We start from the raw sequence: 26,682 nt of genomic DNA on the forward strand, positions 1-26,682 counted from the left end.
CGTGTCCCCTCTCCCAGTCCCTCACCGTATGCCACTGGCCAGTGCGTGAACGCTGGCGGCTCTGGACTTGGAGCTGGGGCCCAGGGCCTTCGGTCTGAGCTACAAAACGTCTGTGGTTCAGGAAGAGAACCAGGGAGGGGCTGCTGGCTGTCTGAGGGACAGCAAGGAGCAGGAGCCCTCGGGGGGCATGTGGGCGGACGAGCATGGAGAGCTGTGACCTGGAAGCCAAGCACGGGCATCAGCCTTGTGCCCTACCTCCACCCCACTGTGGCACCCCCCGACCCTGGTCCCCACCAAGGCTTACCAGTCACTGGGGGAGGCCGGAACATGTGCAAACTCCAGGTAACTGGTCAGGGGACCCCCAAACTGGTAGGTGTCTCGCATGGTCCTGAGGGACCCAGGTGGCAAGCAGGCAGAGTCCTGGGCAGGCTGCCGGCTTCGGCGGGCAGCCTGGGGGGGATCGGATGGGGGTGCAGGGACATGAGGAGGTGGCTTTCTGCCTACCCCAGCCCCGCCGCCCACACCCCTCCTGTACCCTACCTTCCGAGAAACAGTGGCCCGCAACCCTTGCGGGACCTGCTCCAGGAGCTGGGTGCGAGGGGCTGGAGCGCAGCCTGAGCTCACATTGAAGCTGCCCAGGTTCTCCTGCAGGTCAAACACGCGCTGAGGCCCCAGGAGCCTGTGGAGGGTGAGGGGTGCAGGTCAGTGGCTGGGGCCAAGTCAGCAGGTTCTTGCCAGCAAACAGTGTCCCCCCCATGCCCACTCCGCTCACCGCAGCACAAAAACATTGCTGATGCAGCCACTGAAGTTACGAATGTCACTGGACTTGGGCGAGCCCCCCAGGAGGAGCTGAGGGGGCCCCTCGGGCTGAGGCTGGGGCCGTGGCCCCCGGTAGGGCTTCATCTCCTGAAGCTGGTCATCCACATAGAGCCAGACCCTGGTGGGGAGAGTGGTGTTTCCCCATCCTGCCACCCAACCCACAGTGCATTGTCCCTAAACCCTCAGCTCTGTCCCCCTTCCCTGGAGAGGCCAGGTGAGCCAGGCTCACCCCGTGCTGTTGCTGTAGAAAGTGACGTAGTGGGGGGCCCCATCATCAAAACGCTCTTGTGTCTTCAGCTCAGTCCTGGCCAGCCGGAGGGTCACGTGACCCTGCTGCAGGGTCACCTCGCATGGCCCACCCTGTGGAGTATGGTTGGGTCAGTGAGCCAGGCTGGGGGCCCAGACTCCCTCTGGCCACACGCCCCCACCCTGCTGCCCTGGTGGTGGGGCAGACGCACCGGGGACTCTCGTTGGAAGAGCAGAGCGCTGTCCTGGCTGCTGCGGAAGCCAAAGCCAGAGTAGACGTCACCCGTGAGGGGAACGGCATCGCTGGGGAGTGCCAGGCGCAGGAAGCCGTGACCGTGGAAAGTCATGGCCCGTCCCACCTGCAGGGGGCGACTGTGAGGGCCTGCGGTGGCAGCCAGAAAGGGTGTGGACGCGGCTGGGGGCGGGAGGGGCTCACCAGCAGGTCAGCGGTGCAGCCGGCGCTGACGCCCGTGGTGTTCAGCCTCTTGAGATCCACGTACTTGCCCAGGGCCTTGATGCCCTTGATGCAGCCTCGCACGGAGCCTCCAGAGGGGAAGAGCTGCCGCAGACTGCAGGCACCAGTGTCCACGGGATGAGCCGCAGTGGTGGCCTCCCCAGGCCCTGCGCCCCCACCCCCACCCCTCGCCCCAGGCCAGTGCTCACCTGGCAGGCAGTTGGCTGGGCGGCACGCCCCCCAGGTAGTAGGCGTCGGCCAGCTCCAGCACGTTCTCCTGCTCCACGCTGAACACCGTGGTCCTCTCCACGCGCACCAGCACGCGCTTCCGGTTGCCCCCCAGCAGGAACACCTGGATCTGGGAGGCGCCGGCACAGGTGGGCACCTTCAGGGGAGCTGCGACCCCCACTGCCCCTCCCCACCCAGGGCCTTCTCTGAAGCCGGCCTTACCGCCTTGCTGGTTGCAGTCAGCTGTGGCGGAGGCTGCTGCAGCGGGCCGGCCTCCTTCAGGCCTGCGCCAAAATCATAGAGGAGCACTAGTTTGCCTTCTTGCACAGCCAGGCACAGGAACTGGTCCTGGGGAAAGGGGAGGGTCAGCACAGCCAGCGGGGCAGGGGAGAGGGTGTGGACAGCTGGCGGGGGGGGCGTGGATGGTGGGGGTAGGGTAGGGGCATGGACAGCGGACATGCCTGATGCTGCAGGAAGAAGATGATGCCGCTGTAGGACACGAGCCGCAGCTCCTGGTCGAAGCGTTTGGTGTTGCTGAGCTGGCTCTCCATGCTGATGCGGGCAAAACCGGAGCCGTCCAGGTAGGAGCCATCTGTGAGCCACGGGTCCCCAGTCGACTTGGAGCTGCCGGTCAGAGGTGGGAGGGTCAGCCGAGGGTGGGCAGAGTCGGAGCGAGGGTCGGCTCAGACCACACGTACCGGGCACAAGGCTTGTCCACAGCTGTATCCAGCTGGAAGGTTTTCTCGAAGTTGTAGAGACTGACCACCTCCTCATTGAGTGTGTCCAGTTCAATGCAGCCCCGGTAGCCGGGGAAGCGTAGGGGTTCGGGGGGCTGTGGGCACAGTGCGCAGTCAGGGCAGACCCCAGTGGGGAGCTTGGGCCAGACACTGAGCAGGACTTCGTGGGACAGGCGGGCAGGGCAGCTTGCGCACCCAGGCTGGCCAGGCTCACCGTGAAGTTGCTGGGGTAGCCCCCCACGTAGAAGACGAAATCGTCCGGCTGGACATTGAGCAGCCCCTCAGCCCCAGGGGCCACCGTGTCTCCCTTGGTCTCTTGGACCATCCGATTCTCCACCGTGACAGACATCCGGCCAAACTGGAGGATCCTGAGGGCAGAGGTGGGAGGTGAGGTGTGGACACGTGGCCACACTCGGAGGTGGGGGAGTGCTGTGGGGACCGGGTGTCCCACCTGTCAATGCTGACGGCCGCAAACTGCTCCCCGATGTCCTCGTCGATGCTGAGGGTTGCAGGCCCTGCCCCACCGAGGCGGTACACCCAGTGCACCCTCTGGCCCCGCAGAGCCACACCCATGTAGTCGCCGGTGGCCTGGGTGACAGGAGACTCAGTGGGGCAGGGCCTCGGGCGCCCCCCCCGCTCCAGCCTGGCGCCCAGCTCCACCCAGCCCGCAGAGCCCGCCTGCTACCTGGCGGCCGCCCATGTACAGCACAAACTGGTCCCCTGTGACCTGGCCAGCTGTGGGCTCTGGGCTCTGCAGGTAGAACTTCAGGGCAGTGGAGGAGGCGAGGTTGGTGAGGTCCCGAGGGGTACGCAGCTGCACCCCTGAGCTCCCGTTGAACTTCATGGGCACCTTGACCTGTGGGGACACACGGCCCATCAGTGTCCACCTCCTGGTCTCCCAGATGCCCACCTGGCCCTGGCACTCGCACCCACCTTGCTGGCGGCACCACGGGCCTGGGCGATGAGCTCCCGCACGCGGCCGATACTGGCTGACAGAGCCAGGCTGGCATTGTGTGCCCCGCGGTCCTGCAGGAGGTTCAGCTTGGCCAGCAGCTGTGGCAGCGTCTTCTCCAGGGTGGACACTGCAGGCAGGGAACGGAGGGGAAGGAGGCCCTGCATGCCTGGCCTGCCCACCCTGGCTCACCCACCGTCGGGGCACTGTGCCCCAGGACCCACCTGAGCGGCCAGCATCAAGCACCACACGGCCCAGGTCCTGGCTCTGCAGGCCCTTGTACTGGCCCTGCCACTGCTCGATGTTCCGGTGCATGTCCTGAAGCTGGGACTGCACGCGGGCAGCTGTGTCCTGGGCCTCAGCGGCCACGGCCTTGGCATGGGCTATCTTCTTGCTTGTCTCATCTGCAGTGAGCCGTGTGGAGGCTCAGTGGGGAGGGGCCTCATCCTTATCTGGGGAGACCACTAAGACCCCCTGCCAGAACCAGCAACAGGGAATTAACCCCACCCCCCTGACTCGTGAGAACCTCAGGGCGGTAGAGACTCACCCGCCACCCCCTCCCAGATAGACAGCCCTCCTGTGCCAGCCACACACCTGAGTGGAGTCCCCTGAGGCCTGCTTGAGTCAGCTCAGCCTCATCTCCCCCTGGTCAGTCCCCCCACCCCCACCCCCGCCACTCCATCTCTCCTGAGGTCCTTCCAGAGTCCCCATGGCCCCCAGGCTGGTAGGCAGGGTCCACTCTCGAGTCAGCAGGGATCCCTCCTGTGCCCTGAGCCCTCCCGGCCCCTGGACCCTTGAGGTGTCTCCTGGGTGTCCAGCTCCAGCCACACTGACCCCTGCTGCTGCTGCCATCTCTGAGCCCACTGAACACCTGTACCTTCCCCGTCCGCCCCGTGTCCTCTCTCTCCAAATGCTCCCCACTCCTCCTGGGTTCACTTGCTACCCAGGCTGACGTTGGGGGTGACGTTTGTCTGGTGTCTGATTCCCGACCAGAAGCAAGTCCTTAGGGCTGGGGAGAGTCCCCAGGGTTGGAACTACCCTGGGCCCCTTCCTGGATGGTGACTCCACTGGACAGGCAGGGCTGGTGGGGTGATGCCCGTGTGGGTAGGTGCCCCTTCAGCTCTGGGGACAAGAGGTGGGGGAACTGCAGGGAGGAGACCCACCCTACCTGTGTCCATAGCCAGCAGGGCTTGCACCTCCCGGACACGGGCCGCCAGCTGCTCCTTCCTGGCCCGGGCATCGCGGAGCTGGGTCCCAGTGTTCTGGAGGGTGGCCCGCGCTGTGGGAAAGACGGCTTCAATCCTGAGGAGCCCCCGCCCACACAGTACAGGCACAGCCACTTGAGTCCTCCTGACCAGGGAGTGCTAAGGCTCACACACACAAAGTCAGAGGGAGACACCTGGACACAAGGGCCATCAGCTTGGGGGAAAGCACTGCACCCCAAATCTCAGAGCAGCCTCCTAGGCCCACAGCAAATGCAACCGTCCCATTTTATAGGTGAAACAATGGAGACTCAGAAAAGCTAAGCCGCTGCGCATGGCCACCAGCACCCTGAGGTGTTCACAGCAGAGGGTGCATACACACACCCCCACCTAGCCCATGGCCTGGCACACACATGACCCTCAGCCAGGACAGCAGAACCATCAGCTGGTTCTCGTGTCCTCTCCCCAGGCCCTCCCATGTCCTGGGGTCCTGTCACAAAGTCAGGGTGGGCAGGCCTCTGCAGGGCTCCAGGAGTGGACTTGCCGGGGCGGTGGGGAAAATTCACACCCATGGCAGCTGCCATCCTGACTCTCACAGTGACAATCCACGAACCCCCACACAACAGAGCTGGAGGGCAAGAGTCCCACAGAGCCGGGATGCCCCTTGGGACATGACACTCACCAAGGTCCAGTCTCCGCTGCTCCCCCAGGATGGCCTCCTCCAGGGCACTGCTGTTAGCCAGCAGCTCCCGGGCCCGGGGTGCCAGGCCCCGCTGCACCACCATCTGCAGACGCGGGGATAGGATGTGGTTTAGCCCTGCCCAGAGGGGCTGCCAGGAACAGGGGCTGCAGCCAGGGCTGCAGGGGGGGGTGGGGGTGTGGGAGGGTCAGGGCCTTACCGCCCACGTGTGGTTCGCCTGCTGCCGGGCCTGGTCAGCAGCGCCCTCGGCAGCCTGCACGGCTTGCAGAATGCTGCTATAGGCGTTGGCAGCCTCAATGGCCCTCTGGATAAAGCGGTCCTGGTTGACTCCTTGGATGATGCTGTAAGGGGAGGCCGGGGAAGGTCCGAGGCTGGAGTGGGGGCTCAGCCCAGCTCACTGGCCTCCCCATCACAGCTGCTGGGCCTGCCTGCCTGCTGGGCCCAGACTCCCGGCCTGACTCCCGGCCTAGGTCATGACCTTCCACCGCCCAGTGTACCTTTCCTGCTCCTGTCTGCAAACCTGGGCCCCAACTTCTGCCCAGCCCTGCAGGAACAATGCCTACTCCATCTAAGAGCTCTCGCAAACCAGCTCTGCCCCACCCATCCTGTTTGGGTCCCATACCTGGAAAGGTTGAGCGCCAGCTGGTCCAGCTGCCACGCGTGGGCCTCGGCGGCCTCTACCAGTTCTAGTTTGCTGCTCGCTGGGGAGAAGGCATGCATCTTCTCAAGCAGCGGTGTCCGGGCGCCGTCCAGGCTGGCAGCAAGGTGCTCATACTCCTGGGGTGAGGGGTATGTAAGGGGGGACCCTCGTCCCCATCCCTGCTCACTCAAACCTCATCTGGGTGTGCCCGCCCCCACTGAGTATGCAGCCCTTGGGGAGGGGGGTGCTCACCTCCCTGGCCTGGTCCATGCCACGCAGAAGCTCAGAGACCCGGGCCAGGGTGTCTCTGGCAGCCTGCAGAGTAGCCCCCAGAGTGGCATTGTCCCCGGACAGCTCCTGCTTCCGTTGCTGGAGATGATAGACAGAGCGTGGGAGGTAACAGAATAGAGGTGAGGTGGGAAAGTAAAGGGGTGGGGGTGACGGGGTGAAGAGTCCAAGGGGGCAGGGAGGAGGAGGGGCGGGGCCAGCTCTCTACCAGGGCTTCCTCTAGGCGCTCCTGGTTGCGGCTGTTGAGCTCCTCTGCCTCCCGTGTGGTGCCCACTGCCCGGTTCAGGGCCTCCCGCAGGTCCATGAGTCCAGCCTCATACTGGGCCAGCTGGTCTCGGGTGTGTGTGACCAGCGCCTGGTTTCTCTCCCAGCGTCTGGTCAGCTGCTCCTGCACACGGTCCAGCACTGGCAAGGCCCAGTGTAGGAACGGTCACTCGGGCAGTGCCCCCTAGTGCCTGCCAGCCCCCATCCGCCCTGCCAAGCTGATGGGATGCCAGTCTGGGCTGGCCTCAGCCCCAGGGCCCTCCCTACTCTGCCCTGTTGGGTGGACCCCACTCACATCGCTGGGCCTCCCTCAGCTCGGCCTCAGCAGCTGCTCGTGGAACCCCCAGGTCACGTGCTCGTATCTCCTGGAGCAGCCGTTCCACTTCGGCCAGCACCCGGCGCAGTTGCTCACCCGATGGGACTGAGGCATTGGCCGGTGCCAGGCGGTCCGTCTGGGACTCTAGCTCTGTGGGGGTTTGGGGAATGAACGGGCTGTCAGGGCCCAGGGCTAGCCCGCTGCCAAGCAGACCTCTGCCCACTAGCTTCCATCCAGAAGCCCCTGGCTAAGCCTCTTCAGACACCCCACACATGAGCTGGCAGGCCCTGGACAGAGATCCTGCTCTAGGCCACGACTCTGAGGCCCGCCTGGCCTCTGGCCCATGTCCCCTTGCCTCCTGCAACCCCCACAGCAATACCCCCACCACTCCCTTTGCTCAGCCCACTCCTTGGGCCCCTGGTTTAACCATCTCTCCTCCCAGCCCAGCGCTCAGTTGCAATTTCATCTCCTTCTAGACCCTGGCATGGGCCTGGTCCCTTCTGATCTCTTCTTGTAACACGTGTCAGGTTGTAACTAAGGCTCACCCACTTTTCCCACTTCGCAGGTGGTCCCTGCCCAGCCCTCTTGTTCTGGCCACGTGGGCTGCCCCTTTCCCCTCCCTACTCGGACCTGCTGTTTCTGTGACCAGGGCACCATCTCCCTGTCTAAACACCCCAAAGTTGTTTAAGGCCAAGCCCGCAGAGGCACACCCGCTGCCCTCAGCTCGGAATATCACTCTGCTCAACTCTCCCCACCCGCCCAGCTGGGCCAGCGCCTACCACTCAGGGCAAGGTCCACAGCCCGGATGGCTGCCAGCAGCGTCTGTGCCCGGCCCAGCGTGGCCTCGGTGCTGTCCAGTAGTTGGCCAGCCTGGGCTCGGGCTCTGGTGGCCTGTGGACAAAGTGCCCCATCAGGCCTCAGCCCCTGCTGGCTGGGGAAAGCCTAGGAGCCTGGGGAGGGACCTTGAGCCTGAGCCGAAGGTCAGGAGTGATTCTGGATGGTTTGGAGCCTGAGGAGAGAGACTTCTCAGGGAGGGTTCTGCTGAGAGGGAGTGGGGGCTTCTCTGGAGGAGGAGTGTTCCAAGGGGTTCTAGGGCGGGAGTCCCCAGGGGCCTGCCTGGCCATCCAGATGCTGAGTGTCCTGCCCGAGGCTTGAGGTCTGTCGTTCCAGTGCCTCCAGCTGCTGTGTGGTCTCATAATGGGGGCCTGGGGGGCTCCGGAGCTGGTTCTGGGGGAGAAGAAGGTGAGCCTGTGACCCAGGACGGATAGGCTGGGGGCCAGGAGAGGGTGCCTGGGGGTCGGGCAGGGCAGTACCTGCAGGTCGGTGATGGAGGCGTTCAGCCTGTGCAGCCTGGCCCAGGCCACAGAGCTGGCGTTGATGCCACTCAGCTGCTCCCGGATGGCAGGGAGGAGGGCACCGGCCCGCTCCAGGTCGTCCAGGAGAAGGACCACACAGTGGTCACACACTGCAGGCAGGGGGCAGGTGGGTGCGGGGTGAAGGGGGCAGGGAGGGCAGGGGCATCAGCATGGTAGAGATGGTCACTGGAGCTCACAGAGATATAACAGGGGTACTGAGCTGGGCTGAGGGTGATGAGGTGAGTTGGGGGTCAGAGGTTAGCATGAGGGTCTCAGGATCAACAGGAGGACAGTTATGGGGTCTCAGAAAACAAAAGCAGAGCTAGGGCCAGGGGGCTGCTCTGGAAGTCGAGATGAATGTCAGGGTCACCAGGTCAGGAGGGGGCTGGGACCTGCACTGCCCCAGGGCAGGGTGAGCCAGGTGTGTCTCAGTGGCCAAGGCAGTGGGCAGGGCAGGGACGCACCTTCACAGTGCACGCCGTGGCCCCCAGGTCCTCCTGGCACAGGCACCTGGTGCTGGTGGCTGCAGGTCTCACAGCGTTCCCCACCGAGCCCAGGAGGGCACGTGCAGCGGCCCGTGTGCAGGTCACAGTGTCCCCCCTGGCACTGGCAGCCTTGGGTGGGAGGGGCAGGAGAGGCGGGGTGAGTAGCTGGCTGAGGACCCTGGGGGTACTCGCCACCCCAAGGTACCCCGCCTGCTCGCACTCACGCCTGCAGCCCTGCTCGGGGAGCCCCCAGTGGCCGGGGGCACACTCGCGACACTGGGGTCCCCCAGTCCCTGGCCGGCAGTGGCACTGCCCACTTTGGGGGTGGCACTCGGAACTCTCGGCGGCTGGTCCACAGGCGCATGGGCGGCAGCCCTCGCAGCCCTCGAAGCCAAAGTGTCCTTCCTGGGGGCACAGACTGCAGTCACGGCTCTGCCCAACCCTCAAAATTCACCTTCCTTCAGCCCTGGAGCCATGAGGCCCCACCCACACAAAGCCCCGCCCCTATCACCCTGAGCCCCACCCACAAACTCCCCCCCTCCTACCGAGCCCCGCCCCTACATCAAGGTCCTGCCCCTCCCAGGCAGTGCTACCTGACAGCGGTCACAGCGCAGCCCAGTCACACCGGCCTTGCACAGGCAGTGTCCACTGTGGGGGTCACAGGCCTCTGTCCCGCATGGGGAGCAGTCACACCCTGCAGAAAGTAACCCTGGGAAATCACCCCAGCTTCTTCCTAGCCCTCGGAAGCCCTTACTAGGCTCCTACTCCACATGCACCTTTTTCCTGCCCCAAAGGAAGCCCCCAGACGCTTACTTTTCACCACCTCCCTGCTCCATCCAGGTCCAGACCACACAGCTGCCTACTCACTGTCCCACTGTGCCCAACTTTGCTGCAGCCCAGGCTCAGCCCCCAGAGGAGCTCTTTGGGGAGCCCTGCCAGAGCCCTCCTGGGAACCCCCACCCTCAGGAGAGGCCAGAGTCTCCAAACAACCCCTGGCCCGGCCATGGGGGTGCCTGATCGTGAGCTCGGGGGGCCTGGTCAGGTCCGCACCATCCATGCTGGGCTCAGCCCAGGACACAGCCTGCTCGGGGGGGACACCCCTTGTCCCTGCCCTCCCCACTTACGGGTGCAGTTGCCGGGCAGTAGGGCATTGCCATAGAAGCCAGGGGCACAGCTTTCACAGCGGGGCCCGGTGGTGTGGCGCAGGCAGCCGCGGCAGGTGCCTGTTAGGGGGTCGCAGTCGCTGAAGAGCATGTTGGGGTCACCGTTCCCACTACAGTCACAGGGCTGGCACGAGCTGCCCAGCACCAGGGGGTTCCCGAAGAAGCCGGGTGCGCACCTGGGGGTGGCATGGTCAGTGGGTGGCAGTGGCTCAGGCACTCAGTGCCCTGGGCCCCTCAAACAGACCCTGCCCCCACTCAAGCACTGCCACCCAGCTCACCGCTCGCAAGAGGCCCCAGCGTAGCCTGGTTTGCAGAGACACTGGGTGCGGCCCCCTCTCAGGATGCAGCCTGTCGCGAAACTGCAAAGACGGAAGTGGTCATCACACACTGGCGTTCTCCAGGCAAGCACGTGGGTACTCAGGCCGGGCCAGGCACCAGGTGCTGGGGTCCCCACCTCATGGGCCCATCTGGCTGCACTGGCCTCCACAGAGGGCAGTGTTGATTCAACCAGGCGTGGGGGTAGTATTCCGTTCTGGGTCTATAAAGACTTTGGGCCACCAACCAACAGTCGGGACCCGGGATGGCTGGCCCAGCTTACTTGTTGGAGGGCACGGCCAGGGGGCAGGGGCAGCTGATGCAGGGGGCTGCAGGGTCCTCGGACCCAGTGCGCACGAAGCCGGCCTGGCAGCGCTCGCAGTGGTCACCCTCAGTGTTGTGCTGGCAGCCCTGGGCAGAGGGAACAGTTCAGCCCCCACAGTGGAGGCCTCGCTCCCACCAGCTCCATCCCCAGCCATGCAGGGCCCGTGCCCAGGGCACCCACCCCTACCTAGACCTCAGCATACCCACAACCCTACTCTGTGCCTTTGGTGCCTGCTGCCCACCCCCCACAGGTCCCCACTCACTATACAGACGCCTGAGCCAGGGAGGCAGCGGTCTGAGTGGCCGTGGCACTGACAGGGGATGCAGCGACCCAGGAAGAGACCTTTGACGTCCCGGTAATAGCCAGGGGCACACTCCTGGAGTGGGTGGGCATTGGTGGTCAGGGAAGGAGGCAGGGCCAGCCTGATGTGGGGGCAGACCAGGGACCATACTCACAGGTCAGCCCTAGGGGTCCTGACCCTGACGGGCTGAAGGCGTGAAGTCAGAGCCCACAAAGCCACACAGAGGCCCTGGCTCAGGGCACCCCCACCCACCATTCTCCTCTAGACACTTCCAAGTGGGTGGAGGGATGGCCCACAGGTGAGATGGGGAGGAGGTGAAGTGGATGCTCTCTGGGTGAACTGTGGATGTAAGGGGAACTGGGCACTAAATGCGTGAAGACCAGCTAGGGCACACGGGGGCCGGCAGGGAGTAGCTGACGGTGGACGAGCAGATGGTCGAACAAGCAGCCGGCTCGGCCTGAGGCGGGAAGGCCGGCTGCTAGCAGGGTGATGCCCAGCAGGTATAAGAGGAGAAGTGGGGTGAGGTGGAGACAGAGGCCAAGTGTGGATGCCTGGGGACGTGCGGGCCGGGGTGGGGGACCACTTGGCCCTGGTGCCCACCTCCACTGCCTCACCTGGCACGAGTCCCCAAGGTAGTTGGCAGGGCACATGCATAGCTCCACATTGCTGGCTGGAGGCCCCCCACCCATCTCGCTGGCCACCTCCAGCGCCACCCTGCGCAGGGAGACGGCCGAGGAGGCCTGCGAGAAGAGGGCACGGATATGCAGCTGCTCCAGGCCAGCTAGCACCATCATGAGCTCCTCGCGGGACACAGTACTGTGGGTCTCCATGTGTCGGAAGTTCCCCTGCATAACCACGACAGGGCTCACTGTGGTGGCCACAAGAGGGCACAGCAGGAGCCCAAGACAGACCCTCCCGTGGGGGCGGGGGCACTCAGACCACAGGAGGCGTGGGTGGGGGACATGTTCAGGTGAGCGACTCCTGACCTGAGAGACAAAGGCTTAACTTAAAAACACTAACTACAAACACAAAAGCGGTCGATTTGAGCATACTGAAGGTAAGACTGTCTGTGACCCCAAAGGGATCTTAGAAAAAGACGCATGGGCTACAGATGGAGAGCAGACAGCACAGCTCTGAAGTCAGGACACAGGCTGAACATCAGGAATGACACAACCCCGCCAGAAAAGAAACAGGCAAAAAAGACAGGAGTGGGCAGTGTGCAGAGAGAACCACAAGGGCAGCGCATTGGAGGAGCTGACCCATCCTGCTCCTCGACGCTGTTCTACATCACAGGGAGCAGGCCCCGCAGCCCCGGGGACCAGGGACGACCGCTCACCTCCACCAGCTGCAGCGCCCCATGGTGAACATCGCCAGGCGCTGGGTACACCGGCTCCAAGAATGTGATGCTCATCTGGTTGCCCTGGGGAGGCACATGGGCGGATGAGGGCCAGGAAGCTGGCTGACCACAGTCTCGGCTTGGCTGCGCCCGCTGCCCACCCACCAAGATCCCCTGGTCGGCCACCTGTAGCACCACATCCGGCCTGCTCTCCATGGGGTTGAACACGTCCCCGCGCTGGGTCTCCGAGTGCAGTTCGTAGCGGAGGGTCCCGCCATAGGATGACACCTGGAGGCCAGATGGAGAGATGCGACTTGGCCAGACTCAGTCCAGGGGCCCGGAGTCAATGGCAGTGGTTCTGGGCACCCTGGGGCTGGGGGTACAGGCGGGGCCAGGCACCCTCACAGAGCCTCCTCCCTCCCTGCTTGCCCTCAGCCTCCAGAAGGCCCTGGATCCTCTCGAGGTGCCCTCCCAGGGGACACTCGGCTGCTCACCCGGTCCCCCAGGTAGGAGGGTGGGGCCTGCCAGTACAGCTCGGGGATGGCCTCGGGCACACGCTGCAGGTCTGCGCGAAGCATCAGCGCCTCCTGCCGCTTGTGGGGCACCACCTGCCGGTCACCACTCAGCAGCGTCCAGCCCTCCATGTCCACAAACTGTGGGGCACAGAGATGTGTCACACAGGCTCATGTCCAACATCCACGCGGGCTGATGTGTCCCTGCCTGCCTGCCCACACACCTCACGACGGGCATACGTCGAGCTCCGGCAGCGGTCAGTGGCCCCGAAGCAGAAGCAGCGGGTGCAGCCTTTGGGGTTGGCAGCATCCAGTGAGAATGTCCCCAGGCGACACTGGTCACACCTCGGGCCCTGCACGTTCTCCTGAGGGTGGGAGGGCACGGCAGGGCAGTCAGCCACGTGTAGGGGGTCCAGCCAGTGTTGCCTGTCACCCTGCAACTGAGCTGGCTGTCCCAAAGTGTTCCAGGAGGCCCCAGCCTCCCAGAGAGGATGAACTTCAGCTGACAAAGCAAGATGAGGGATGGGGTGGGGAGCGGGCCGGGCCGGTGGACCCCTCACCTTGCAGTAGCACTGGCCTGTGAGGGGGTCACACGTGCCGGGCGCAGAGCCTGCCTCATGGCAGTCACAGGGGCGGCAGCTGGGGAAGCCGTGGAACCCCGGAGCACAGGTGTCACAGCGGCGTCCGGCCACGTTGGGTCTGCACCTGCCATGAGAGGTCAGGAGCTGGCTGGGCCTCCTTCCACCTGCCCTTTATGTTGAGACGGGACCAGAGGTGTCCCCCCACCATGGTGATGACCCCCCAAGAGCCAGAGGAGAGGGCGCTGCTGAGCCTCAGGAGACCCTGCCAGGCGGGGATGGGGTCAGGGCTTGCGGGCAGGGGACCCAGGACTGCTCCAAGGCCACAGAGACCCCCAGCACATGCACTCACTTGCACTGGCCACTGTCCGCATCGCAGGTGGGATCCATGAGCTCCTGGACACCGGGCCCCGAGCAGTTACACTCCTCACAGCCCACCAGGGGGTGGCAGCCAAAGGTCTGGGGCTGGCAGACGAGGCAGTCGGGCGGGATGGTGCGCGGGGGGCAGATGCACTGGCCTGTGAGCTCATCACAGAGGCGGCCGCTGCAGTCACAGGCTGTGGGTGCAGGCACAGCCCCCGGTCAGAAGGCCCGATGGTGGCCCTGGGGGCATTGAACATGGGGCGGGGAGCGAGGCCACCCTACACCAGCCTGGATCCACCCACTCCGGGCCCCAACTCCCAGGCAGCTCCTCTGACGTGAGGTCAGGTGCTCAAAACTGCTATCCGGTCCCCAGGACCTTCCGGACAACAGGAGGGGCAGCACGAGTCCACCAGCTCCAGAACATTCTCCTGACCACTGTTGCCTGGCGGGCACCCCTGAGCACTCCCGGGACTGGGGTACTCACGCCTGCAACTGGGGAAGCCCCAGTAGCCGGTGGCACAGCGGGAGCAGTCGCGGCCGATGACATGGGCACGGCAGGGACACTGGCCCCCAAAAGGCTCGCATGTGGGGCTCATGGCGCCCACCTCGTGGCAGCCGCACGGCCGAGCCCCGTTGTTGTAAAAGAGTGAGAGGGAGGTGGCAGCACTGCGGCAGAAGGCGGATGAGCTGGAGGGGCTGGGAGAGGGGTGGGGGTGAGGCCAGCTGTCAGCCAGCTACACCCCTGCACAGCCCCACCCCCAGCCCCGAGCCCAGCCCACCTGATGTGGTAACCGTGGGTGGCGCACTGGCTGATGAAGTCGTAGGACTTGTCCAAGGGCTCCTCCCGCAGGTAGCTGGAGCTATAGGCTTCCTCGGGGACCACCAGCACGTACTCCTAGAGCATCAAGGCCCAGTCACCTCCTGTGGGCCCAGCGCTTCTCTCCCGCAGGCCAGCATCCGGCCGGATAGAATCATACCCTGTCCTGGGCCCTAGCGAGGCTGCCAGGTTATGGGTCCCTCCCTTGGCCACTCAGAGGGGAGGCCGGCCTTTGCTGCCAAACAGAAGCTCAGGAACAGGTCGTGAAGAGGCAATTGGGCTCCTGGTGCCCCCATCCCTTTCTGCCAGACACCCCCGTCTCCTTCCAGGCCTCCTCCTCCAAGAAGGCCACTCTGACCAGCAGGGCCCCCAGGAGCTGGTGGGAGTCATGGACCCCAGGGCCTCTCAAGATGGGCCTGGAGGTCCCTAGACCCTGCTGCCCTGGCACTGGGCTCAGAGTCGCCTGTAAAGACTAGGGGACACGCCCTGGCAGGGTAACCTCTAATGGTATGATGGGTGGAGGACAGACACCAGCCTCCAACTCACCAGCCAGAGCCACCGGCCCTCAGGCACACGCACGGTCACAGTGAGTTCGCCGTCAGTCACGTCCAGGATGGCCCGGCCCTCGCACACCACCAGTGTGCGGCAGCCATAGCCATGCGGGCAGAAGCTGGCGTTGGCGTGGCCTGGAGGCGAGAAACAGTAAGTCAACACCCACCACATGCAGACCGCCCCTGCCCCACAGCTCGTCCCAGGGACCCCTGCAGTCGCCCCGGAGGCACGTGTCCCTGTGGACTGTGCATCTGTGAACGTGCCATGGGTGTGTGACCCGTCCAGAGGCCCACAAGGCCTGGCACACTCATGCAACATGAATTGGCCATGGTCATGTACATGGGCTGGTGAGATGCAGGTCTCTGGGCCCCAGAGAGCAGAAGGGAACAAATACATATGGACATGTGTCCCCAGGGAGCCCTCAGTCACCCTGGCATGTGGTGGGGGAGTTCTGAGTTACCACACAGACATGAGGGGCAGGGGCTGCCACCTGCCATGGGCTAGGGCACCCCGTTTGAGAGCCAAGGGCAGGACAAGGTGTGTGGCTCTGTCACTCACAGCCAGGGGATGGGCCCCGCTTTGTGGCCACGTGAGCTGTGGACCCAGCTGCACCCCATCCACGTCCTCCGTGGGCCGTGTGGACTAGACCCGACAGCCCTCTCACCCAGGGGTCCACCCTCTCTGCTCACCCTGCCAGACGCGGCCCCCATTGATGAGGACCTCCACAGCAAAGGTCGGGTGGGCGGGCTGGTAGCCGTGCAGCAGGAAGGCGTAGCGGCCCAGGGCGGGCACATGGGTGGTGAAGACCACAGTGCCCTGCAGGGAGAGGCTCCGGTGAGCCCACACCAGGAGGGGCAGGGTGCCCACGAGGCTGTGAGTCCTGGCCGGGCCCTCACCTGGGGGTGGCGCAGCAGCGTGGGCTCTGCGTCGGGGTCCGCGGCAGTGGGGGGCCGGGGCTGGGGCCCAGGTGGGGGTGCGCCCGGTGTTAGCTCCTGCGAGCGGGTCAGCGGGAGGCCGGGTGGCAGCGGCAGCACCTGGCAGTCTCTGAGGAGCACGGGCTGAGGCGGCTTCGGGAAGCGGGAGGGCACGCAGGCAGCACTGGGGCAGGGGATACACCGGTGAGCTCCTGTGTCCCCGCCACCACCCTGCCGCCCCCGCCAGGCCCCCAGCCCCACTACCTGCTGGGGCTGAAGGCACCGTGACTGCTGATGCAGTGGACTCGGGGCTCCACGAACTCTGAGCTGAAGGTGTCCGTGGGTACCAGGGTGACGCTGTGCTGTGGGCAGCAGACGGTGTGGGTGTGAAGGCAGGTGAAGCCCAGCCACACCTGCCTAGGCTGGTCCGGCTCTTGGCACTGAGTCCCTGATCCCCATTCAGCCTGCTTCTCCTCCGGCCGCACAGACCCCAGCCCTCGACCAAGGTTTCTGGGCCCTGGAGTGCCTTCCAGCCCCACCCAACCCCAGGCCACACCTCCTCTTCCTGCGCCCTCCCCACCATCCGTGGTCACAAGGCAGGACCCAGCCCAGGCAGGTGCTCTGCAAGCCAGGGCTCGTGAGCAGCCGTCTCCACCCTGTGCTGTCCCCAAGGTGTAGAAACACGTGTGACAAGTATGGTAAAACATGGCATCACAGTGTGTCTAGAAAAACCTTAAGAGCAGAGACAGAAGACTGCGAGACTACAGCAACAGCTCAGGCCACCCCAACACAGCGTCGGCAGAAAAGACAGCACACCCATGTGACTCCCGTTATGGCAGGTTCCAGAACAGGCACACTAGGTGGCACAGCCAGTGTCCAGGGTGACCACACGAGGGGCCAAGGGGCATCTGGGGTGCGGCCGTCTTGCCTCCTGGCCTGGGTACTGCGGGAGAATGGTGCTTGGGCGGTGGGTATAGCTCCATGGGAAGTTTACAGTGACCCAGCCCAGGACTGCAGGGCTGTGTGTGTGAGGAAGGAATCACAGGGGTTCCAGCATCAAAAACTTAGGAGGAAGCTATGTGACATGAGTCACTCAGCAACATGGAAGAGACACGCAGACTCTGGAAGGAGGAATGAGACACGGCAGATGGGGTGTGGGACTGTGGTTTTCGTTGCAAGTCTTTTCAATATTTGAAGCTTTTATAAAACCTGCACGTTACTCTGATAAAACTTTTAAAGGCCTAGGGAAATGTAATGATGAAACTGTGTAATACTCTGATGAGAAAAATGTCATCTGTTTCATCACTTACTGAACAAACATGTATGCTTGGTTCTGGGCATCAAACTAAGGGTTAACACTGCACGGAGTTTAGTGATGCAGAACAGGCCTGCAAACCCGAGTTAACCTTGGGATTTAGTTTCCAACTCTGTGAGGAGGACACAGAAGCAAGTTACTTCGATGCTAGTGAGTCCCAAGCTTTAGGACCTAAGACAGTCACATGCTGTGGCATTTTTGTAAATTATACCAAAAAGCGGCCTTGCATTAAGATTGTTCTTTCTGGTCTTCCCTAGTGGCTCAGTGGTAACGAATCCGCTTGCCACTGCAGGAGACACAGGTTGGACCCCTGATTTGGAGAGATTCCCACATGCTGCGGGGCAACTAAGCCCGTGTACACAACTACTGAGACCATGCTCCGCAACTACTGAAGCGAAGCCCACACCCCCTGGAGCCCGTGCTCTGCAACGAGAGAAGCCGCTGCAGTGCGAAGTCCACGTGCCGCAACAAGAGTAGCCCCCGATCGCAGCAACTCGAGAAAGCCAGCACAGCCAAAAATAAACTAAAAATTTAGAAAGGTATTTCTTTCTACCCTGGCTCCAATGCATCACAGTTCCCCTTAACTGACTATGGGCATTCTTTATAAATAAACACACGTTTCATACCCACAGGAAAAAACTTGCAAGGGAGGGGTTCTGGAAGAACCTGGACTCAGCACAAGCTGAGGGCGGTGCCTGTGATGGGCACCCAGGCTCACCACACTCTACTCCTGCGCATGTTTAAATCTTTGCAAAGACAGAGCCCTGCAGTGGGGTCCTGGGGCCCATGCAGGCAAGGGGTCGGGGTCTTACCAGGAAGAACCGTGCCTGCTCGGCTGTGAGCAGGATGCTGGCCTCTGTGTCCAGGTGGAAGATGGCCAGGTGGCGCTGGGTGTCCAGGGCAGTGCCTCGGCACAGGGTGCTGGGGGTGGGCAGGGGTGGTTAGTGGGTAGGGCAGCTGGGGTCCCGAACCCAGCCCCAGCGCCCCCCATACCCTGGGCTTGTACCCTCTACCCACTCCCTACACACCTGTATGAGCAGGGGTGGAGGGTCAGCACCCCCTGCTGGGGGGCCCTCTGGGGGGTGTGCACTGCCACATCCACCTCCTGGCGGGCGTCCTCGTTGGCATACTCCACCACCAGGGCATAGGGGCCTGGCTGCGGCACTGCCACCTGAAGCTGGACGTCCACCTGGAGGGACAGGGCGATGTGAGGCCCCACCCCAGGCCCCCTCCAAGAGAACAGGGTGCTCCTAAACACGGCCCTTCCCATCCTCTGTGCCCAGAGCCTCGTCCTCCCGTCTCAGGGCCTGTGTGCCCACCACTCCTGCTGCTGGAGGCACTCCTCCTGTGGCCACTCGACCTTCCAACCTCTGCTCACTCTGAGCCTCCCCTGCCCATCGTGGCCCACCAGCCTCATCACTGCAGAGTGTCTGGTGCCTGAAGTGAACCAATGACCTGCCACCCCCTCATGATAAGCTGGAGTGCTGGGCCACCCTCACCCCATTTACAGCTGAGGCCCCAGGCACTGACTCTCAAGGTCAAAGTCCTGAAGGCAGCAAGCGCTGCCTGAGCCACTAACTGTGCCATGCCCGCATCACTTCTGCCCTGCACCCATGTCCCTTCTGCAACACGGACCCCCATCCTCCAGACCAAAGGCACGCCTCCCCAGGGCTTGATCCTACTTGTCCCCAAGGGGCCCCGGGGACACGCACATCAGTGCCCCAGCAGACAACAAGCGGCGGGTGCGCGGGGCTGAGTTGCTCTGTGGGGCAGGGCCGGGGTAGGCTGTTGTCATGGCGACACAGGGCCTCGGGCCCAGCGGCGGAGGGGAAGCCATCCAGGGGTAGGTGGGTGTAGAGGAGGCAGCTGGTTGGGGACACACAGTCTGGTCAGCACAGGGCAGGTGGCCTGGGCACTGGGAGGGGCAGGTCCCCCCCAGCCCTGCCAGACTGGCCCTCACTTGTCTCCAGAGCGCTGGGCGTCTGGCCGGAACGTGCAGGGCTCAGTCACTCTCAGCTGCAGCAGGGCTGCCTCATAGTAGGCGCTAGGCAGCAGAACCACATAGTCCTTGTGGGGAGGGGGGAGGTTAGGTGGTGTGGCCCCTGCCCCGGGCCCCACCCCAACCCTCTCAGCCCTGCCTCACCAGGAGCACCCCCTCGGCCTCCACGAGCAGGGCCCAGGCGCCAGGGTTCAGCACGAAGGGCTCCCCCAGGCCCCTCTGGGGCACGGTGACAAAGGCAGGCTCGGTGCTGGGCGGGAAGGCCACGGGCTGGCTCTGCTCTGTGCCTGGGGGTGGGGACAGTGGGCTTTCTGGATGCAGGGATGAGACGGCCACTCCAGGCTGCAGTCACCAGCCCCCCAGGGTCAGGAGGACGGGCCTGGCCTCCCCACCCATGCATGGGGATGTGGTGGGAGCTGGGTGGTGGGGGAGCAGCCCCAGCACTCACAGTTGGGACACGTGGTGAACTTGTCCTGGTCTCGCATGGAAACCCGCCCGCTCACACTCGTGGGCCCGCGGTTGACGTAACGGAAGACGAGCCGGAAGAGGTCGGGGGAGGTCAGGTTCAGCTGTGCCACGATCCTGGGCTGCAGTGGGGTTGGGGGCACGGAAAGTTGGGGCGCCCTCCTGGTCATGCTCAGCCGACACCCATGAGCTCAGGGGCCCGCCCGCCCTCTGCCAGCCATCATGCCAGGAACATAGAGCCCGCACCTGGATGGGTGTCATCTGTGCATAGCCCCTCCAGCTGAAGTTCTCGAACTCCAGGGGGTTGAAGCCGAAGCGCACAGCGTGGCCCTCAGGCGTGGCCGCCTCCTCGAGCTCCAGGCGCAGGTGGTGCAAGTCAGGGAGATAGTGGTCCTGAGCAGGCCTGGCCACAGCAGGGGCAGTCAGGGCGGGACAGGTACTGGCCCTGCACCGCACACCGGGGTCCCCAGGGAGAAGCCTGTGGACAAACTGCTGCCCCAGCCCACACCCCCAGCCCAGCTGGGGCGGGGTACCCACTCGCTGCAGGTGGAGCCCTGGGTGTTGGGGCGGCACATGCAGGCACCCGTCCTCAGCTCACAGCTCTGCCCCAGCGCTCCGCCAACATCACACCGGCAGCCTGCAATGGGGGAGTGAGTGAGTGAGGCCCAGCCCCACGGTCTCCATGCTCCTCCCGCAGCCCGCGGCTCAGGACTCTGCTTCGTCCACCCTCCATCAAGGGTGACCCAGGCTGAGAGGACGAGTGTTACTGCCACCAGGAGCTGCCCGGGGCTCTGGACAGCAGAGGGTCAGGATTTAGGGCAAGGGCCCTGGGATTGGTGAGTGACGCCTGCCAGGGCATGGGATGGAGGGAGAAGAAGGGGTTAAATCCGCACCCCCTCCACACCAGCACAGGTCTGGCCAGGTACCCAGAGTGGCTCAGCGAGTGCCATGTGACACCCAGGCCCTGGCTGCCCTTGTCCCATGTGTCCCTCCCTGGGCCTCAGCCTCTCCGGGACGTGGTCCAAGGGCCAAGCAGTGGGCCTTACTGCGGCAGCCGAAGTAGTCAGCCTGGTCCAGCCCGAAGAAGCCGTCCTTGCAGGCCGCGCAGGTCTGGCCACACACGTGGGGCTTGCAGAAGCACTGGCCGTTGCCCTGGAGGCCGAGGGAGAAGCTGGGACCAGGCCTGGGAGGGTCCCTACACTCTGTTCCCATGGCCCCCAGCACCTCTGCCCTCAGACTCACCAGTTGGCACTGGGCAGCCCCACCCAGCGTGCCCCTGGGATCACAGTTGCAGCCTGGGGGAGAGGCAGAGCAGGGCTGAGAGCTGGGCGAGGGCAGGAGGGCAGGACTCCATCCCCACCCTGGTCACTGTGGAGCCAGCCTTCCCCTCTGCAGGGTCTCCCCCAGCACCCCAACACCACTCCAGGCAGACTCACGGGTACAGCCCTCAGGGTTGCTAGGACTCAGCCCCCAGAATCCAGGTTTACAGCGGTCGCAGCTTGGCCCCTCCACGTGAGCCCGGCACGTACAGGGGGCCTGTGCCTGGGAGACGATGAGACTGAGGGTCAGAGTAGGTCCTAGCCCTCCTAGCACAAACCCTCAGCCCTGGAGCCTGGCCCCATCTCGGGCATGACCCAGCCAGGGCACCAAAGGGGTTCTGAGGTTGCCATGGCAACTGAGCAGCAGGTGAGTGATCGTTTCTAGAAGTGAAGGCCTCAGCGCCAGAGGGCTGCCCCGGGCTCACCTCGGGAGGGACACGGTCAGCTGGGGCCAGGCCAGCAGGATGGCAGGAGCCAGCTGTGGAGAGAGGCCCAGGCCACCGTCATTACTCAGCCATCGACCCTAACGGCTGAGAGCTTCCCCAGGCCTGGCCAGGACCTGAGGCCCTGTGGGAGCCAGCACACATGCCTTTCACATGTATGAACAGGCCAGAAACCACGGGTGCCCTCTTGCCCTAGTCCCCCAGGCTGTGAGGGCATGTGCTCTCCCCCACCACACAGCTGTGAACACGCAATAAGCACACACTCGCACAAAGCACATAAACAAGCATGAATAGATGGATAGCATGTGACCACATGCACAACACATGGACACTCACGTGAACGCATGTGTGAACCGAGAGCACGCAGGGCACTGCAACAGTCGTGGGAACACGCAGCACATCCCCCCCCCGACACACACACACACACGGGGCCAGCCCCACCTTCGCAATAGGGGAAGTTGTATGCACCAGGCACACACATGTCGCACCGCAGTCCTGTCACTCGCGGTCGGCAGCTGCACTGCCCGCTGTGGGGATCGCAGGCTGCATGCAGGGAACCTTCGGGAGAGCAGTGGCAGGCTAGAGGAGGGGGAGGAGGGGGTGTCAGCACGTGGAGAGTATGCGTCCTCCCTTCCCTGCCCCACCCCCTCCCCCCACCAGGGCACTCACGGGCACAGTCAGGGAAGCCGTGGAAGCCAGGGCTGCACTCCTGGCAGGTGGCTCCCGCGTAGCCGGGACGGCAGCGGCACAGCCCGCCTGCCCCACACAGCTGGTCCACAGAGCCCCGGGGGTCACAGGCACAGGCTGCAGAGGACTTGGGGTCATGCCCTGGGCACCTGCGGTGGCCTCCCCCCAGCCCGGAGCTCCACCAAAGCCACCCACTCACCATGGCACTCGGGATAGCCGTGGTAGCCCAGGCGACAGCGGTCACAGTGGGGGCCATTGAACTCTGGCCGGCACAGGCAGCGGCCAGCGTCGTCACAACCCTCGGGGAGGGTCCCCACGGGGCTGCAGCCACACACTGCAGGCCGAGAGTGCACGGGTCCCTGAGCCGGCAGCCCAGACCCAGCCCCACTCCCGCCTGCCCGCTGGGGGTGCCATACTCACGCTGGCAGAGGGGGAAGTGGAAGTAGCCGGGGGCACAGCGGTCACATGCGGCCCCCTCGAAGCCTGTCCGGCACGTGCACTGGCCTGAGTCACGGTCACAGGTTCCGTCCACCACACCAGGGCTGGAGCACTGGCAGGCTGCAGAGAGGAGGAGGTCACAGAGGGGTCGGGCTCCTGGGCTCCGCGAGGGGATGCTGCTGGGCCAGGGCTGGACTCACGCTGGCAGCCTGGGCCGTAGAAGCCGGGGGCGCAGAGCTCACAGTGGGTGCCCTGGAAGTTGGGTTTGCACACGCAGTGCCCCACCTGCGGGTCCTTCCGGCAGGCATTGCCCTGGGTCCCGGCAGCGCTACAGTCACAGTCTGGAGGGGGACAGGGGTGGGATGGGGGTCTCAGAGGCCCTGCAGCTGCCCCACTCAAAACCTCCCTTCTCCACAGACTCCTTTCCTTGCCTTTTGACACTGCACTCATGCACAGTGAAAAAGACTTTAAAAAGGCCAACAAAGGAAAGCGGATGTTTTAGGAAAACAGTGGCATGCAATGAAATCAGGAGCATTTTACACACATAATTAATTGTTTATAATGTAGACACCAAGTCAACTGCAGGTGTTGACATAACCAGAGAAAATGCAAAAGCAAAATCTTTAGAAGGCGGAAAGAAAATTCTACTCTTTATAAATAATTCTGGAAATTAGGAAGAAAAAGTGTGCTAGATGTCTTAACTGATGCACAAAAAGGGGCTAATACTATTTTTGTTACTGACATAAAATAGATAATGGTTCATTGTTCAGTCGCTAAGTTGTGTCCAACTCTTTGCAACCCCATGAACTGCAGCATGCCAGGTTTTCTTGTCCTTCACTGTCTCTTGGAGTTCGCCCAAACTCATGTCCATTGAGTTGGTGATGCCATCCAACCATCTCATCCTCTGTTGCCCCATTCTCCTCTTGCCCTCAACCTTTCCCAGCACCAGGGTCTTTTCCGGTGAGTCAGCAATTTACATCAGATGGCCAAAGTACTGAAGCTTCAGCTTCAGCTTCAGTCCTTCCAATGAATATTCAGGGTTGATTTCCTTTAGGATTGACTACTTTGATCTCCTTGCTGTCAAGGACTCCCAAGAGTCTTCTCCAGCACCACAATTCAAAAGTATCAATTCTTCAGTGCTCAATCTTCTTTATGGTCCAATTCTCACAGCCGTACATGACTACTGGAAAAACCAGAGCTTTGACTATATGGACTTTGGTCAGCAAACACTGTCTAGGGTTGTCATAGATTTTCTTCCAAGGAGCAACTGTCTTTTAATTGTGTGACTGCAGTACAAAATAATGGTTCATTATTTGTCAAAACATAAAGACAACCTTGGCCCAAACCAGAAGATAGAAACAGAACTTGCAAACCCTCAGAGAAGAAAACACAAACCAACCAAAATATGCTTTGCTGGTCAATCTAGTAAAAGTCAAAAAAGGAAAAATTTAAGCAGAATGAAAGAAATGATACAGTTGGGGCAGGGGCAAGCCCAAATAGCAGCCACAGTCCCTCCGCCAGGCCGCATCTCCTCTCACGAGACAAACCCAAAGGCATCGGTTTGACTCTTGAAGGAGAATCTGGTCACACCCTTTTGAAAGAATGCACCTTGAACCAAGGACTTGGACAAGAAATAAAGAGCTTCCAGAAGGGAGAGCGTGGAGTATGGTGAGCCCAGGCATGAGCATTAATGGAGACAGGAAGGATGTTGTGTGTGGAAGAAAGGGACTTGCCCCCCAAGAGATGCTGAAAACCCAAAGCTCTAAGAGCAGGATAAACATGGTCCGGAGGTACTGAAAACTAAAACTATTGAAATTGGGAGGGAAATCTGGCCAAACCACCGTCAAAGAGAGAAAGACTGAATACACTGTTCCCAGAATGTGACAAAAACTAAGAACAGAGTGGGTTTAAACAGCATAATTAACATGTCCTTTAATAAACGTATGTGTACAAATCTATTCCCACAGAGAACACAAGTTCCTGTCAAACATTCTTGGACAATCTAAAAGGGGTCACATTCCAGGTGAGAAAGAAACCCTCAAAATCCAAAGACAAAAAGTAGACATTTTCAGGCTACCAAATCTGACCACGGTGCAGTAAAACAGAACAGAACCATCAAAAGAAGGGACAGAATGGAAATCTAACCACCTGGAATGGCAAACACAGGTCTAAACAACTCGGGTGAAAAGGAAAATGAAAACTGAAATGATACACAGTTTAAGAGGAACAGCAGGGAGAACACAGCATATCAACTCTGTGGGATACACCTAGCCCAAGCCACATTCTGAAGCAAATTCACAGCTTTACCCCTGGGTTTCTCAACCTTGGCACCAGTACCATTCTGCTTGGATGACTATTGTGGGGGTGGGTCTGTCCTGTGCTCTGCAGGAGATTCAGCGTCATGTCTGGCCCCTACCCACTAGATGACCGTGGCATCCCCCAGTTAGAATAACCAAAGATGTCTCCAGACATTTTCCTGCAGAATAAAATCAGCCTTGGTTGAGAAAAAAATGCTTTAGATGTTTTGTGGATAATTAAGAGAAACTTAAAAGTAATAACAATTCAAGAAACTATGAAAATGACAATAAGTCAAAAGAAAACAGAAAAAGACAAATACTGTATGATCTCACTTATATGTAGAATCTTAAAAAATACACACACACTGAGTCTTTAAAAATACCCTGAGCTTGTGGATATAAAAAAAAAAAAAAAAGATTGATAATTGCCCGAGGCAGGGATTGGGAGGTGGCAAAATTGGTGAAGGGAGTCAAAAGATGCAAACTTCCAAATATAATGTAAATAAGTCATGGGATGTGACCCACAGCATGGCAACAATAGTTAATAATAATGTACTGCATAATTGAAAGTAGCTAAGAGAGTAGACATTAAAAGTTCTAGGCCAAATTAAAAAAAAATTTCTTATAATGAGAAAAAAATTATAATTCTGTGTGGTGACAGGTGTTAACTAGACCTTCTGTGGTGATCATTTGATAATGTCTAGAAATACCAAACCTTTGTGTTACATACCTGAAATTAACATACTGATTTAGGATTATACCTCAACAGAAGACAGAAGAGAGAAAGGTAGATTTTAGCTCAAATTTTTCTATATTAGGAAGTTAAAATCTCTCTCCCAAACCAGAGAAAAACTCCAGCATATCTTATCAATATAAACCTTAAGCTGCACTTCAAAAACACTAAAAAACTCAGCAAACTTCTGTTATATCTCTGAAGGCAGGAAAGAAAAGAAAAACAGACAAAAGGAACGGAAGGAAATTTGAAAATCACATACAGAATACTGTGCATAACTTTCTGCCTACACCTTTTAAAATCCAAATGATATAAACAAAATATGCTAAGAAAACATAAGTAACCAAAACTGACTTAAGATGAAGTAGAAAATGAACATGCATAATAAAAGAAATTAAAACTACCACCTAAGATGTCCATGGTCTGATCAGATTCACATGAAGAAAATAACAACAAGGGCAAATTACCCACTGGGAGAAAAGCATGTGACTCGTGAGGCATAGATACTATAGTTCATGTGGAAAGAGCTTACAGCAGCAAACGAGTGAAAAGAAAACTGAGCCATGACCTCAGAAGGGAAATTCACACATGAAAACAACAGAAAGAGTCCAGAAACATGAGAGAAGATTCAAATTCAAGTGAGGCAAAGAAATACGGCTAAGACCAAGGAAACACCAAATGCCATCAGATCTAAGAACCAGTTACAGGACACACCACTATCTTGAGCTGCTGTGAAAGGAAAATACTGGCCAATTAGACACTGATAAGCCACCAACCAAAAGGTGCATCCCAACTCCAGGAAAACTGAAGATTTCTGTAATAATGAACGCTGCCATGCAGAGACAGCAACATTCTGACACAAGTGACGTGAATGACGCCACTCCACCCAGGCAGACGATTTTGCCAGGAGAGCAGTTTGGCAACGTGCAGCCAAAAATGTTTCCAAACCTTCTTCTAGGAAACTGTCCTGCAGAAATAGTTAATAATTCATGGAAAGCTTTAGCTGCAAGGATGTTTACTATAGTGTTATTTTTAAAAACTCTGGAAAGAACCTAAATTACCAAGAATTGAGAGTTGGTCAAACAAGAACTGCATCTGTGTACATAACGTAGAATGTAAAATGA

At 60.8% G+C, this 26,682-nt stretch overlaps 1 protein-coding gene across 1 annotated transcript in view; it reads right to left on the bottom strand.

The window, feature by feature from the left end:
• Window positions 1-26,682, bottom strand: part of LAMA5 (laminin subunit alpha 5) — a 51,637-nt gene that overhangs the window by 1,939 nt on the left and 23,016 nt on the right. Inside the window, exons 12-74 of the mRNA XM_027559079.1 lie at window positions 22,729-22,869; window positions 22,511-22,648; window positions 22,290-22,424; window positions 22,073-22,207; window positions 21,845-21,982; window positions 21,386-21,438; window positions 21,078-21,183; window positions 20,884-20,936; window positions 20,688-20,793; window positions 20,179-20,278; window positions 19,888-20,044; window positions 19,625-19,763; window positions 19,321-19,463; window positions 19,138-19,244; window positions 18,890-19,043; window positions 18,206-18,366; window positions 17,990-18,098; window positions 16,127-16,224; window positions 15,845-16,046; window positions 15,638-15,764; window positions 14,943-15,082; window positions 14,359-14,474; window positions 14,064-14,275; window positions 13,569-13,773; window positions 13,199-13,343; window positions 12,863-13,003; window positions 12,621-12,779; window positions 12,313-12,414; window positions 12,127-12,210; window positions 11,405-11,635; window positions 10,752-10,865; window positions 10,448-10,575; window positions 10,128-10,208; window positions 9,811-10,025; window positions 9,280-9,380; window positions 8,911-9,091; window positions 8,666-8,815; window positions 8,160-8,311; window positions 7,963-8,073; window positions 7,626-7,737; window positions 6,826-6,996; window positions 6,475-6,671; window positions 6,231-6,347; window positions 5,961-6,115; window positions 5,538-5,679; window positions 5,321-5,423; window positions 4,605-4,715; window positions 3,661-3,840; window positions 3,418-3,566; window positions 3,170-3,340; window positions 2,936-3,072; window positions 2,699-2,852; window positions 2,446-2,579; window positions 2,209-2,371; window positions 1,970-2,095; window positions 1,729-1,877; window positions 1,502-1,634; window positions 1,278-1,424; window positions 1,049-1,179; window positions 773-937; window positions 541-679; window positions 305-450; window positions 26-218 (exon numbers count right to left, since the gene is read on the bottom strand). Of these exons, the coding sequence (XP_027414880.1) occupies window positions 26-218; window positions 305-450; window positions 541-679; window positions 773-937; window positions 1,049-1,179; window positions 1,278-1,424; window positions 1,502-1,634; window positions 1,729-1,877; window positions 1,970-2,095; window positions 2,209-2,371; window positions 2,446-2,579; window positions 2,699-2,852; window positions 2,936-3,072; window positions 3,170-3,340; window positions 3,418-3,566; window positions 3,661-3,840; window positions 4,605-4,715; window positions 5,321-5,423; window positions 5,538-5,679; window positions 5,961-6,115; window positions 6,231-6,347; window positions 6,475-6,671; window positions 6,826-6,996; window positions 7,626-7,737; window positions 7,963-8,073; window positions 8,160-8,311; window positions 8,666-8,815; window positions 8,911-9,091; window positions 9,280-9,380; window positions 9,811-10,025; window positions 10,128-10,208; window positions 10,448-10,575; window positions 10,752-10,865; window positions 11,405-11,635; window positions 12,127-12,210; window positions 12,313-12,414; window positions 12,621-12,779; window positions 12,863-13,003; window positions 13,199-13,343; window positions 13,569-13,773; window positions 14,064-14,275; window positions 14,359-14,474; window positions 14,943-15,082; window positions 15,638-15,764; window positions 15,845-16,046; window positions 16,127-16,224; window positions 17,990-18,098; window positions 18,206-18,366; window positions 18,890-19,043; window positions 19,138-19,244; window positions 19,321-19,463; window positions 19,625-19,763; window positions 19,888-20,044; window positions 20,179-20,278; window positions 20,688-20,793; window positions 20,884-20,936; window positions 21,078-21,183; window positions 21,386-21,438; window positions 21,845-21,982; window positions 22,073-22,207; window positions 22,290-22,424; window positions 22,511-22,648; window positions 22,729-22,869 (8,795 nt within the window). The remainder of the gene's footprint in view (window positions 1-25; window positions 219-304; window positions 451-540; window positions 680-772; window positions 938-1,048; window positions 1,180-1,277; window positions 1,425-1,501; window positions 1,635-1,728; window positions 1,878-1,969; window positions 2,096-2,208; window positions 2,372-2,445; window positions 2,580-2,698; window positions 2,853-2,935; window positions 3,073-3,169; window positions 3,341-3,417; window positions 3,567-3,660; window positions 3,841-4,604; window positions 4,716-5,320; window positions 5,424-5,537; window positions 5,680-5,960; window positions 6,116-6,230; window positions 6,348-6,474; window positions 6,672-6,825; window positions 6,997-7,625; window positions 7,738-7,962; window positions 8,074-8,159; window positions 8,312-8,665; window positions 8,816-8,910; window positions 9,092-9,279; window positions 9,381-9,810; window positions 10,026-10,127; window positions 10,209-10,447; window positions 10,576-10,751; window positions 10,866-11,404; window positions 11,636-12,126; window positions 12,211-12,312; window positions 12,415-12,620; window positions 12,780-12,862; window positions 13,004-13,198; window positions 13,344-13,568; window positions 13,774-14,063; window positions 14,276-14,358; window positions 14,475-14,942; window positions 15,083-15,637; window positions 15,765-15,844; window positions 16,047-16,126; window positions 16,225-17,989; window positions 18,099-18,205; window positions 18,367-18,889; window positions 19,044-19,137; window positions 19,245-19,320; window positions 19,464-19,624; window positions 19,764-19,887; window positions 20,045-20,178; window positions 20,279-20,687; window positions 20,794-20,883; window positions 20,937-21,077; window positions 21,184-21,385; window positions 21,439-21,844; window positions 21,983-22,072; window positions 22,208-22,289; window positions 22,425-22,510; window positions 22,649-22,728; window positions 22,870-26,682) is intronic.

Source organism: Bos indicus x Bos taurus, chromosome 13 (genome assembly GCF_003369695.1).
Source record: "Bos indicus x Bos taurus breed Angus x Brahman F1 hybrid chromosome 13, Bos_hybrid_MaternalHap_v2.0, whole genome shotgun sequence".
Lineage (NCBI taxonomy): Eukaryota > Metazoa > Chordata > Mammalia > Artiodactyla > Bovidae > Bos > Bos indicus x Bos taurus.